Source organism: Buceros rhinoceros, unplaced genomic scaffold (assembly GCF_000710305.1).
Source record: "Buceros rhinoceros silvestris isolate BGI_N320 unplaced genomic scaffold, ASM71030v1 scaffold3860, whole genome shotgun sequence".
NCBI classification, from domain to species: Eukaryota; Metazoa; Chordata; class Aves; order Bucerotiformes; family Bucerotidae; genus Buceros; species Buceros rhinoceros.
In genome coordinates this window covers 31,871-43,866 of record NW_010390015.1, presented here as the reverse complement: position 1 = coordinate 43,866, position 11,996 = coordinate 31,871, and the positions used below count along the sequence as shown (strand labels likewise).

At 40.7% G+C, this 11,996-nt stretch overlaps 1 protein-coding gene across 1 annotated transcript; it reads left to right on the top strand.

Moving 5' to 3' along the window:
* Positions 1-4,670: 4,670 nt before the first annotated feature.
* CDR2 (cerebellar degeneration-related protein 2, 62kDa) lies at positions 4,671-11,918 on the top strand. The gene is made up of 4 exons (XM_010136081.1): positions 4,671-4,799; positions 9,328-9,476; positions 9,715-9,879; positions 11,020-11,918. The coding sequence occupies exons 1-4, from the start codon at positions 4,671-4,673 to the stop codon at positions 11,885-11,887; spliced, it is 1,311 nt and encodes a 436-aa protein (XP_010134383.1). The 3' UTR covers positions 11,888-11,918.
* Positions 11,919-11,996: the final 78 nt, after the last annotated feature.

The following is an 11,996-nucleotide window of genomic DNA, read 5'->3' as shown; positions in this document are numbered from 1 at the left end:
GGGGGTGTTGCCCTGCTGAGCCTGTTTGTAAAGGCTTCCAGCCGATGGAAGTGTAAACGTAGCTGTGCTCGATGAGTTGCAGGTCCGTTATTAAAAGTTTTCCTCTTAAAATACACGAGTAACTCGACTATGCATCAGAATTACCCCTATCTAGGTCCCGTATGTCCATCTGTCAATAGTCCCAAACACTACATGAGAGAGGTAAATGTTTTTCTCATTTCACAGATGAGGAAGGAGTCACAGGAATACACAAAGTGTAATTGGACTAAAAATCTTCTACAGACATGATATGGAAAGAATGTGCAATTTCCTTAAGAGCTTAGTGGCTTTTACGACTGGTATTTACTTCTACTTTTTGTATTAATCCTGAGTTTGTTTTAAAAGGCCAGCTCAAAGCTGTGAAGTGGCTTCCTGCAAACCTGCTCCAGCTTCATGCTTTTGGCTTTTACACTGAAGTACATTAATTCTTGGGAATGGTAGGTGCTATTGTGCTATAAACCATAAAGAAATACATGTTTGAAAGCTCTTCGTAGCTAAGCAGCTTTCACACTGGGATCGGGCATTTGACAGCTGAAACTTTTTCTGAGACAGGAGCAGGTCTCTAATTGTGTGCTTTGACAATAAAAGTTTGAAAGCAGTAGATGAAAGTAGATGTTTTCACGGCTCTGAGATATAAACCAATCAAGTTAAATAAGATCCTGAGTTGCAGTTTGCTGTCAAAGGGAAGAGACTTGAAAATTTGAAGACGTGATTTTAGCAATGTTTTGATGATGTCAGTGCCTATAGGGTAGAGGACCTACAAAGAGGCTTCACAACATATAGCAACTGACTTCTTGCCTTATTGATGTTTCTTTAATTTAATTTTTAATTAAAATGACTGAAATAATCACCACTTGCCTCTCTACTGTGAGCTGTTAAGAAACAGTATTCCATTCTGGAAGTTCTTGCATTTTGAGCGTTGTTGGTTAATGTTCTCACAATATTTGAACAACCTTTTTCTGGGGATTATCTCTTTACAAGCCTAAACAGAAGTGACTGATAGCCTTGCCAAAAGGGAAAGGAGGAAAATAAACTGATGGGCAAGTGGAAATGCAAAGAAGAAATTCCTTACAGGAATCTTTCTTAAATATTCTGTTCTTGCTCCTGGAGTCTGAAAGATTCTCTTCCTTCTAAGACTAAGCAATACCAAGGTATGTAAACAGAGTAGTAAGATTGCTTATCAAGGTCTCTTGAAACTTTACAACTCAAACAATCAGTGAACGTTTAAAAACCGAAGAGTCGGTTTATGAGAAAACCTAGGTTGTAAAAGATTAGGAAGCACCCTGAAACAAGCTAGTAGCCCTTGTCTGTCAGTCTTTGAAACTTTAGAGCTTTCTTAAAAAACTTTGACAGTCCTTGTATGCACCAGAAGCTTTTGCCTTGGCGATAGAGGTGGGCTTTTCTGGCACGTTCTTCACGAGAACAGAATGCTCATGGAGTTGGGTTAAGGATGGGAACAGGTGTCTGTCTGTCTGCAACATCCACGTTGTACTGCAGTATGCTGACCTATGGAAAATAATTCTTTTATGTGACTGCTCTTTGTACATCTTGCTGTTAGTCACTTTGACAGAACAGAGGGTGGTCTTAACACGGAGTAGGAAATACATAGCTAAGTAAAAAAATAAAACACCTAAAGGTTTAATTCTACAGTTAAGTAAACTTCAGCCAGGCTTCCTTACCTGTCTTGCACTACTAATGCCTGTTGCTGTTGTAAAGAACAGGCTTATTTTTCAGATTGAAAACCCTCCAAAGCATTTTGTTAGGTGGGCTGTGAAAAAGTAGAAGAGGGGGGTTTTGGTACTGTTTTTTTATTTTTCTCGATTACAGTAACACTGTCAGATTGTGGAGAAGTTCTGGTAAGTGAGGGCTGCTTAACATCGCAGAAGACCTATGATTGAAGTCTTGCCTGGGTTTAGAGATTTCTGATGGAGCTGTTAAACACCAGTACAACTGCTCAGATTTACTAAAATGAAGATCTTAAGATCTGCACGTATGCAGTTTGCATTATTAAAAACCTCTCTCCTTAGATCTTCATGGTGGAAAGCAAGAATGTGTGTCTGTGACAGAACGAAGCTGTTACTTTACATAAATGTACAACAGAAAATGCAGTGTGCTTCCACTGCTGTACAGGAACTCTGTAAGAGAGATGTAAATTAACTTTTCCTTTTATATCTGGAGAACACATATATATTGCACCTCTCTATTAAAATTTGCTCTTTATAGGGCTTCTAGGTACTTAAGAGAAAAAAGGATGCAAACATTTTCTTCTAGAAGAGGTGAAATTGTTTCAGTTCTTGCTTTCTCTAGGGACAGGAGTTAGGGTTTTTTGCATGTTCCTGAGCTCTTCCACTTGTCTTCCCCCTCTCTCGGAAATTGCCTTAATTCCAGAATAGCATGCTTTTCCTGTAGTAACTCATTTGTGCTTCTGCCATTCTAATGAACAGAATGAGTGTGTAAGTTTAATGACGTGAATTCTGTTACTCACATTGTACTCAAAGTACTGTGTGGTATTGTGCTACTTGAGTTAGTAGATGAGGAGGCATTTAAGAATTAAACTATCAACTCCTAAATGTCCTTAAACATCAAAACAAACTTTCACTTTGGGAAGGGAAATGGCAGCAAGTAATTCTATTATGCATTATGTCTTTAGCATAATCCTCAATCCTCTCTAAAGCTCTTACTCTGTTAAAATAAAAGAATGGGCTATTTAGTCTCTGCCTTGAATGATGCCAGGATTGTTGACTAGCTTTAAAGATTGTGGCCCCTAGAAAAGATTTGTGTAGTAAGAGACCCTGTGGATCGGGACTCCATTTTCTGTAGGATGACAGATTGACTGGATGTGAAGACTACGGTATTCTGTAATGTGGCAGAACAAACAGCTCCCTGTTTGACTGGGAGTTTCTCTGTCCACAAATAAACAATGCACAATCTCTGTTTAAAAATAGGAAAAACTTAAGCAGGACGCCTTAAGGTTTCCTTATCCAAATACTTTAAACCCTGCTCTGGAACGGGCTGTGTTTCTTAACAAGTGGTGTTACACAGAAAAAGTTGTGTGAGGATAAACTCCTGAGTAAAGATCAGTATGCCACGTGGCTCCTCGTCATATGTCTTTTGAAATTCAAAGAACTCCCGTGCACAGCGATTTGTTTTAAATAATTCTTGTGGCCTTTACTGTAAGAACCTGACCGTAAGGTAGGAAACAATGCACTGTAGCTGTAAAGAACACCACACAGTTGTTTTGCCAGAACTGGCCATCCACAGCTAAACAGACAAATGTTCCGATTTGCTTGTCCTTGTACATCTGAATTTGGTCTTTGGCTTCTGCGTGTGGATGGAGTAACCGTTTTGGACAGGCTGCCAGACTGAAGGTTAGCACAAAACAGTCCTGGAAGAGTGTTCTATCTATTACAGCGGCTAGCTGTCGGATAATTGGGAAAGGGCAGGAAAACAGGAAGAATACATGTTAAAACAAGGGCATCTTAGTCCAGTGGAAATGGAACGTGTTTTCTTGTCTGGCTACAACTACCGAAGATGCAGTACGTCTCTCATATATTAATTTGTCATCTTAAAGCAAATCAAAGTTTTTCTTGACTTCTCTTCTGTCTTCTTCTGATTAGCAATGTTAGTTTTACATGAAAGCAAGATTGTATTGCCCATATGCAGGAGACAGCCTGGTCGTGGTCCAGGTGATGGAAAGGAGATTGAAGATTTTTAGACATCTGTTGGATTCTTAACTTGTAATACCCTGTGCAGAGTAATTGCAATTTTAGCAGCAACACCAAGATTTTTCTTTGTCACGTTACGTTAGTGTTTAAATCACACGTGTCTTTAAACGCAATACAGAATATCTAGCGTTACTGATGATGTTGAACAAATACCAAGCTTCCCTCTGGAAAGGAACTGAGTGTTCAGATGACTTATTTCTTAATTTCAAACAACTACGGTCACTGCACAGTGGAGGTGACTGAAGTGAAATTGAGATTAAGTGCCTGCACACAAATGACATTTAAAATTATGTTTTGGAGCACATAAACCAATTTCTGTCTCCTAGGTTTATGAGCTTGAAAAGCAGAATAGCCACATTTCTTCATCAGTTTTATGTCTTTTGATATTGTTTTACCATAAAAAGCACCAGAAACTTTAATTTAGCACTTCGATCCTGTGCGTCCTGAGCTCTTTAGGGCAAGAGCAGCGAAGTAAGAGTGCAGCAAGCTTTGGCCTGGCTCTAGCCTGATGAACGCTTACAGCGTCTTTCATGCTTGTTCTGCCAAAATACAAGCGCTGTAAACACGGTGAGGTGTCGCTGACAGACTCCGCAGGTGGAGATACCGGTGCAGCACTGGGCAGGTAGTGGGAAGTGAAGAGAAGATGGCTGCATGTCTGTGACCTGTGGCTGAAGGACCAAAGGAGGAGCTAAGGAAACTTCATGAGATAAGAGTGTCTTCTAGGTTCAGACTGACTTAGATTTGCATTATAGATGGTACATGAATGTTCCACTTACGTATAAGCTAACTTTCTTTTTAGGTACTGGAAATAAGTTAGAGCAGTTACAACAGCAGTAAAAAACTACCTCAAGTATTTGATCAAAACACTTCAAAATTAGGTATTTTGGCTCTATAACTTGTGTGCAAATGTCATTTCTTTTAGATCTTCATCTTGCTGCTGAGCTTGGGAAGACACTCCTGGACCGTAACACTGAACTAGAAGAATCTTTACAGCAAATGTATGCAACAAATCAAGAGCAGCTGCAGGAGATAGAGGTAAATGTGTAAGGGATCCAAGTCCTAACTCATCTAGACCCGCAGCGTAAGAGTGATACCTGAATTTCTTGACACCTGATGGACACTTTAAGTAAAATCAGTGAATAATCTTTATCCGCTTCTGCTACTTTGAGAATCTGTATAGGCTTGATGATTGATAGTTAGAACTGTTTGTCTGATTACCAGAAACTTGGTGCTGTTAAACTTCATGCTGGAACTGGTTTGTTTAATGACAAATGACTTCTGTTTTGTTTTTTTTTTGCACAGAAAAGTTCTGTTATTTTATTGCTAAATTTTGCTGATTCTGCCAGGTAAAATGACATGAAATTATATGATGTAAAATTTAATAGTTTAAATTATTATATGAAAATGTTAGTGGTTACTGCACTGAAATTTAAATATTGATGAAGTGCAGGAGAGAGACGTAAGTAAAACCTGAGGATATGTACATCCACCAAACCGAGCTGTGCTAAAGGGAGGTAAAGTTGGTTAAAAAAACCCCCAAAAACAAAAAACCAAAACCAAACGCTTAAATAGTATCTAAATACAGGACTTAGTGGATATCGTGTTCTATATGTTCCAGGAGAAAAAAAATAATCATAACCACCCTTTCAAAACCACTCATCTTTGTGTTACTTGATGGCAAAAACTGGCCATTTTTGCCTTTTTTTTTAATACTCCTTATGTTCCTCCAGACCTAGTGTTTTTCAGCTATTAGAGGCCACTGCATAGTCTCTAATTGACATTATTAAATATGCAGTACTTTGTTGAGTGACAGCATTTCAGTTTGGTTCTGGTGGGAGTCACAGGGAACCGGTGGTGACTGGTATACACTAGGTTTTTACAGAACCCGAGTTCCCTCGTGCAGGGGAAAGGATGGTATGTGGGTTTTGTACCGCTTCAACGTAGATCTTAAAATATTTATCACTGTAGTAGTAACAGGTAACTTAATCCTAAGCGTAATACTTAGATACATAGGTGTCTGTAAAGTAGTTACGTTAACAGGGATGCAGTATTTGCATTAGGTGATGCAGAGGTTCTGGGTGCAGGGTTTTTTAATAAGGTACTTCTGTTTTAAACCCCGTACTTTGGTTCTTTCCTCTGTTATGTGCTGTCATCTTTGTTACCCTGTTCGTTCTGTGATACAATAGTTGGAATGGCTGGTATTTAGATTAGTGCCATAGCATTGAAAAAAATATGTTTACTTATGCAGAGACTTAAAATAACTCATTGCCATGAATGGCTTTTATAAAAAGATTGTAATTCTTAAGATCTGGAGAGGACAAACACTGCAAGGTGCTTTACAAATACTTAAGGTTCGACTCCTGTGTGAATGGCCATGTTCAAGGAAGTGTTTCACATGGTTACAGCACACCTTTTGAAGCACCACAGCATAACTTTGTGATTGAAAGCAAACCTGGCTCACTGCATGTAGCTACGCAATAAGCAGCTGTATTTTAGTGCTATCTTGAAATAGGGAAAATGTATTACTGTTAAGCTGCACTTGTTTATGGAAATAGCCTAGTGTTGTGATATTGCCAGATGCAATATTCTGTTGGCTTAAGCCAGTTTATTTGCTTAAGCTTTTTTGGTGGGTTGGCATTTATTGACTACGTAAGAGAGCTTCAGCACCAGGAAGTACTCAGAAGTGTCCTTCCAGCAGTGATCTATAGTTGGTGTGTTGCAGGGTCAAGTACTTTTATGTTCAGCCAGTGACAGACTAATTTATTATCTCAATTTTTTTTGATTGACTAAGCAAAGCAAGATAAACAAATCAAGGCTTGTGCAATACTACTGTTGCAGGCTTTATCTGATACCTCTTTATTTCCTCCTCTTCCCTAACATGGGTAAGAGTGTATATTGGTTTGTCCTGTTAGCTCCCTCCAACAGGAGGGGGAGGGAGGTGGGAGAACAGTTTTTGTGACGCTTCTGAGAAGTAGTGCCTGCACCTTTATTTGCCCACCTTACCATCTCGAGTCAAAGAACCTCTGTCTGCTGTAGTAACATGCTGTCTGTCGGTTCCACCACCGGTCCTAATCTTCTGTCTTTTCCCAGTGCAGTTTAAAAGTGTAATAGCGACTCAAGATGTTTATTTCTCAAAAGTCTCTCTTGCATCTGGATTTCTGGTAGAAAAGGGAAAATCAAATTAACCCCTTCTTCAGATACCCAGAAAGAACCTCAAGATAGAGGAACTGAAAGCATTAGCTTTCTGGCACCAGGGACTGTTACAGGGACTCACTGAAACAAAGGGGACTCAAGTGAGCATGTGCAAGGTGCGGAACTCTTCAGCTGGTAACAGAGTTCAGTCAGTTACTGTCACACCTGTTCTTCTGTCTTTTGGGGGAATGCGGGATACCCCACTGCACGGGGCATGTGTGCAAGTGGCACATCCAGTCCCTATGCTTGATTTTTCTTAATTTTCAAGTGCTTTTATCTGTAACCTGAAGGTGATCTTTCAGCTGTGCCTGTAGCTACTGTGCGGTGTTTTTGACTAGTTTTTTCAGTGTATCAATGTAAAACTTTTGGGTTTTTCCCCCACTTAATTCACATCTTGGGGGCTGCAAAGTTTAGAACTGGATAAGAAATCATTCTGAAACATGGTACTACCTTGTCTGCACTGAAAAGAAAGAGTCAAAGGCTTTGGGATGCTTAAGATTACATCTAATACATTAAACTCTGACACATTAAGGATTTTACAGCCTTGGATCATTATATCTGACCTCTGTGCTGACATGTCCGCCACTAGCTAATCATTGTAGATTTGATAAATGCTGGATTTAAAGGGCAGCTTTATTCTTGTCTGAATCTGTTCTCGGCGCTCCAGAAGTACTGACACTCTCCTTTTGCCATGTGGTAGAATGCAACAAGTCTCAGCTGCTGCTTCATGTCAGGTGTGCAGTTGCAGGGGAGGTGACATAAATGTGAACTGCTGAAGTATTTATCACCACATCTGTACTTTGTTCCGGTGGCCTGGTTGTACCAGGCCAACTTGACCCCAGCACTGAAGACAGTGTGATGCAATGTCAAGAAAATGGTGCTTCACCTTCCTGTTAATGTAAAACTTCTGCAGAAGCCGACTGTAATAAGTGGTAACATCTAACTGTGGTACCAGAGCCTTGGATTCTGTGCTTAGCCATGCTGTATTGCTGAAGAGAATCTAAAGATCTCCAGCTCCTTCTGAGAATAACCAATAGGGAAAGTTAATCTGAAATGGGTCACATTGAGATTCTGCTGCTAATCTGTGTACTATTTTTGTGTAAATCCTCTGTCATGTGCGCGCAGGCTGCAAAAGGATCTAGCCAAGTGCTATCATGCTGATCTTCTAGGAAGTCTGTATGTAGCAGTTACTAGTCCTAGATTAACTTATTATCTGGTCTTAAATTGCCTAAAACGTAAACCCATCAATCTTTTAATGAGGTAAAAGGTTAAGTAGAATATTAGAACTTTTGAGTATGTAACAGGCCTACATAAAGAGAAGTAATCCTGCCTAGAAGCCTGCTGGATGTTCCTACCTGAAGTTTACTTTTCAGTAAGTACCATGTTGCAAGAAATAAATTCTATGTAAAAATAAAGTTTTTCAGATTTAAGAGGTTAGTTATTGTGTTCAAGTCTGTTTGATGCAAACTCTTGAGCTGATCTTTAGAACTGGATCAGTCCTGTCCTGGGCGGGACAATGAGGCACTTGTATTAAGAGCCTTACGTGCTTGGTAACTGCTCTTAGACTGAGACCTTCAAGCTTTCTGACATTATTCAAAAAACTTAACAGTCTATGTTGTTAATTGCAAAACTAAAGAGGATTAAAATGAGAATACTTCATGTGGAGTGTGGTTCTTTTGTTGTTGTTCTAAAAAAAAAAAAGCAGATCTTTATTTGAGATTACAGTTACTGGAATAGCTCCTGTGGGTAATTAAAGATTGAGTTCAATAATTTGATTATACTTCCTGACACATAGTAGCTCACATACTGTTTTAATTGTGACCACAAACTAAATTCTTTTCTGCTGAACCTAATGCTCCTTCAGAGTGGAAAAACTTAGGTCAGTTGAAAAGAAATTTAATTATGGATGGTGGTACCCCATAGTATTTCAGTTTTAATGCCAAAAAAATTGTTGGGTCCACACTGTTAGAAAGTCTGTTAGAGCCCTCTAGAAGGACTCAGTGGATAGATAAGGACTATGCTGAGGTCTGGATTCAAGGCTGTATAGGTGATGACTGCAGGACAGACAAGCCCAGCTCAGAAGGCTGGGGTCCTGGTGAAAGCCTGGCTGCAGCAAGGAGAGAGAAGCAGAGCCTGTAGAACCCAGCTCCTCTGGCTAAAGGGCTGGCTGATCAGCCTGGGTTGACCTCCACGACCGAGGCAGCCTGGCTAGCTGAGTTACTGGTAGTGCTTGTTCACCTGCACGCTTGCCAAAGCAACCACTGGCATGTTTCTGAACCTCTGCAGTTTCTCCGTGAAAGTAGATAAAACGCAGAACAGCAGTCCTGTCTTTGTGCCTCACGTCTAAACTAGTGACAATTCTGTCTTGCAGTATCTCACAAAGCAAGTGGAGCTCTTGCGTCAGATGAACGATCAGCACGCAAAAGTCTACGAACAGCTGGATGTGACAGCAAGGGAACTAGAAGACACTAATCAAAAACTAGTTGCGGAGAGCAGAGCCTCACAACAGAAGATACTAAGGTGACAAAATTACACCATCCTCCCCCCATCAATAACATGAAAAGGAGCAGTCCGAGTGTCTTTGCGTAGTCCTTGGGTGGCTATCTCTTTTCTAGTCGTGTTGTACAATACTTTTAAATTGAAAGGGCTTTTCTGGGGCCAAAGAGCCTTCAGAGAGGAAACCACGATATAAGGGAATGGGAACTTCCCATGTCCTTGACAAGACAAATGTTTTTAACAGCAGTCCTTCACCTTTTAGCTTGACAGAGACTATTGAAAACCTGCAAACACACATAGATGACCTGCAACGACAAGTAGAAGAATTGAAAAAGTCTGGACGAGGCCGGATGAACCATGAGAGATCTGACCAGCCAAGATCAATGCATAGTTTCTCCTGTTTGAAGGAGCTATATGACCTTCGCCAGTAAGACTTTTTACCTTGCATAGCAAAGAGAATACTGAAATTAAGCCAAGCTTTAAAAACTAAGAGAGCAGCACAGATGTCAAACAAGCTATCATAAAAAAAATCTAATGTTCACAACTAGAAAAGAATCCCTACAGTCCTGCACTGTGTGGTGTTGCTGCTACTTCTGGTGTATTTCTAGACCACACTAGTCTGTGCAACAGAAATCGCAGGTTCTGCTTTCTGTCTTGAAAGTCTCCACCACATCAAATTGTAGCCTCAAAAGCTTACAGCAATTTGCACCCCACTTTCTTTCAGTCAAAGCACTCACACAGATAATCTGAAAAACAATCCTAAATTCAAAATATTTTCTCTAACTTACCCTTTCCTTGGATGCGTGCGGGTATTTTCTTTTCAAGGCAGGCAGGACTCCTGCAATAGCTTTCCTGAACTGATGCTTAAGCTGGCAAATGGTGCCTGGAGCTCTGGGCTGCTGCTTTAAGTGAGAGCAGTTTTACCCAGCTGAACTGCATAGTGAGGATATCAGGACCCTCACCTGGGTAAAAGCTCAGACTAGCTTCAGTTCTAGAAGGTAATTCCATAAGCAAAGCACCTCCACAGATGGGCAGAACAGGCTTCTGTGTGTCTGGGCTTCAGCACTACACCTGCAGGGGGTAGGACTGTAGAATAGGTCTGTACATCCACAAAAGTTATCTTGACAATTCAAAAGATCAGTAGATTCCTGCAAACTGTCGCAAGCTTGTGCACATAGCAGCCGTGTCAGTTCTGAAGCACGTTTCCACAGTCAGGAGTGACGACAGCTGCAGGAGTGGAGTGCTGCAGAAAAAAACCAGAGAATCGAGGAAGTATTGCATGATACACGGAGGCAATGTTTAAACTTAAGTTGTAGGTCTAGTTATTCAGTAAGGTTGTCGTAACTTGAAACTGTTACGGAGCTGCCATTCTGCTTAATTTGATGGCATGTAAGTATTTAAGAACTCTATTAAATGTACTGATAGTTTAGTAACATGGCTGCTGTGTGTGCTCGGAGGTGTGTTAGCACACAGTTCCAATCTGTCCCGTTAGCCAGGACAGGAACACTGTGGGAGGCACGGTCAGCTGTACTTTCTACATCTCATAATACTTATCTTGTTTCGGCAGGTATTTTGTGTATGATCATGTGTTCGCAGAAAAGATAACTTCAATGGATAGTGAGCTAAGTCCTCTAGAAGAAGAAAATGAGAACTTGAAAAAAGCAGTTACAGTTCTGCAAGCCCAACTTAACCTAGAGAAAGAGAAGAGGGTGACAATGGAAGAGGAATATAGTCTTATGGTGAAAGAAAACTGCGACCTTGAACAGAGGCTTGTTGATATAGACTTATATCGGGCTCGTGCAGAGGAGTTGGAAGCGGAAGTAGCTGAAATGCGACAAATACTTCAGTCTGAAAACACATTCCATAATGCTGAGAAATTGGTGCCAGAATCCTTTTTCATTTCATTCAAGGAATCTTTGGAAAGGGAGCTTGGTCAGAGCCCGGCAGATGATGGACTTCTGACTCTGTCGGAGCTGGAGAAGAAGGCCCTGAAACGGAGCAGCAGCGAAACCTTCCTAAGTAGTGCTGCAGGGGGAGACATTCTAAGGGGCCATGAAGAAACGTGTATTAGGAGAGCTGAGGCTGTGAAGCAGCGAGGAATCTCCGTGCTTAATGAAGTTGATGCTCAGTATAATGCTCTGAAAGTGAAGTATGAGGAGCTTCTCAAGAAGTGTCAAATGGATGAAGATTCTTTGAAACACAAGGCTGTGCAAACACTGAAGCAGTATTCCAAAGACCTGACCGTGGGGAATGCCCAGTATGACCTTTCCGCTAGCAATCCAGAATTCACAAACGCGGAGCTAAGTGACTCTCCCACAAATGCGCTTCCTGAATATAAAGCACTCTTCAAGGAAATTTTTAGCTGTATCAGAAAAACGAAGGAAGAAATAGATGAACACAGAGCTAAGTACAAGTCCCTCTCCTCTCAGCCGTAGCGCTGGACATGCCGATGACCCAGTTTCTGTTGGTGACTAATCTGTTAGTCAAGAAGGGGAAAAACTTTACACAAACGTCAGAAGACCCCTTACACGGATTATTTCTTGA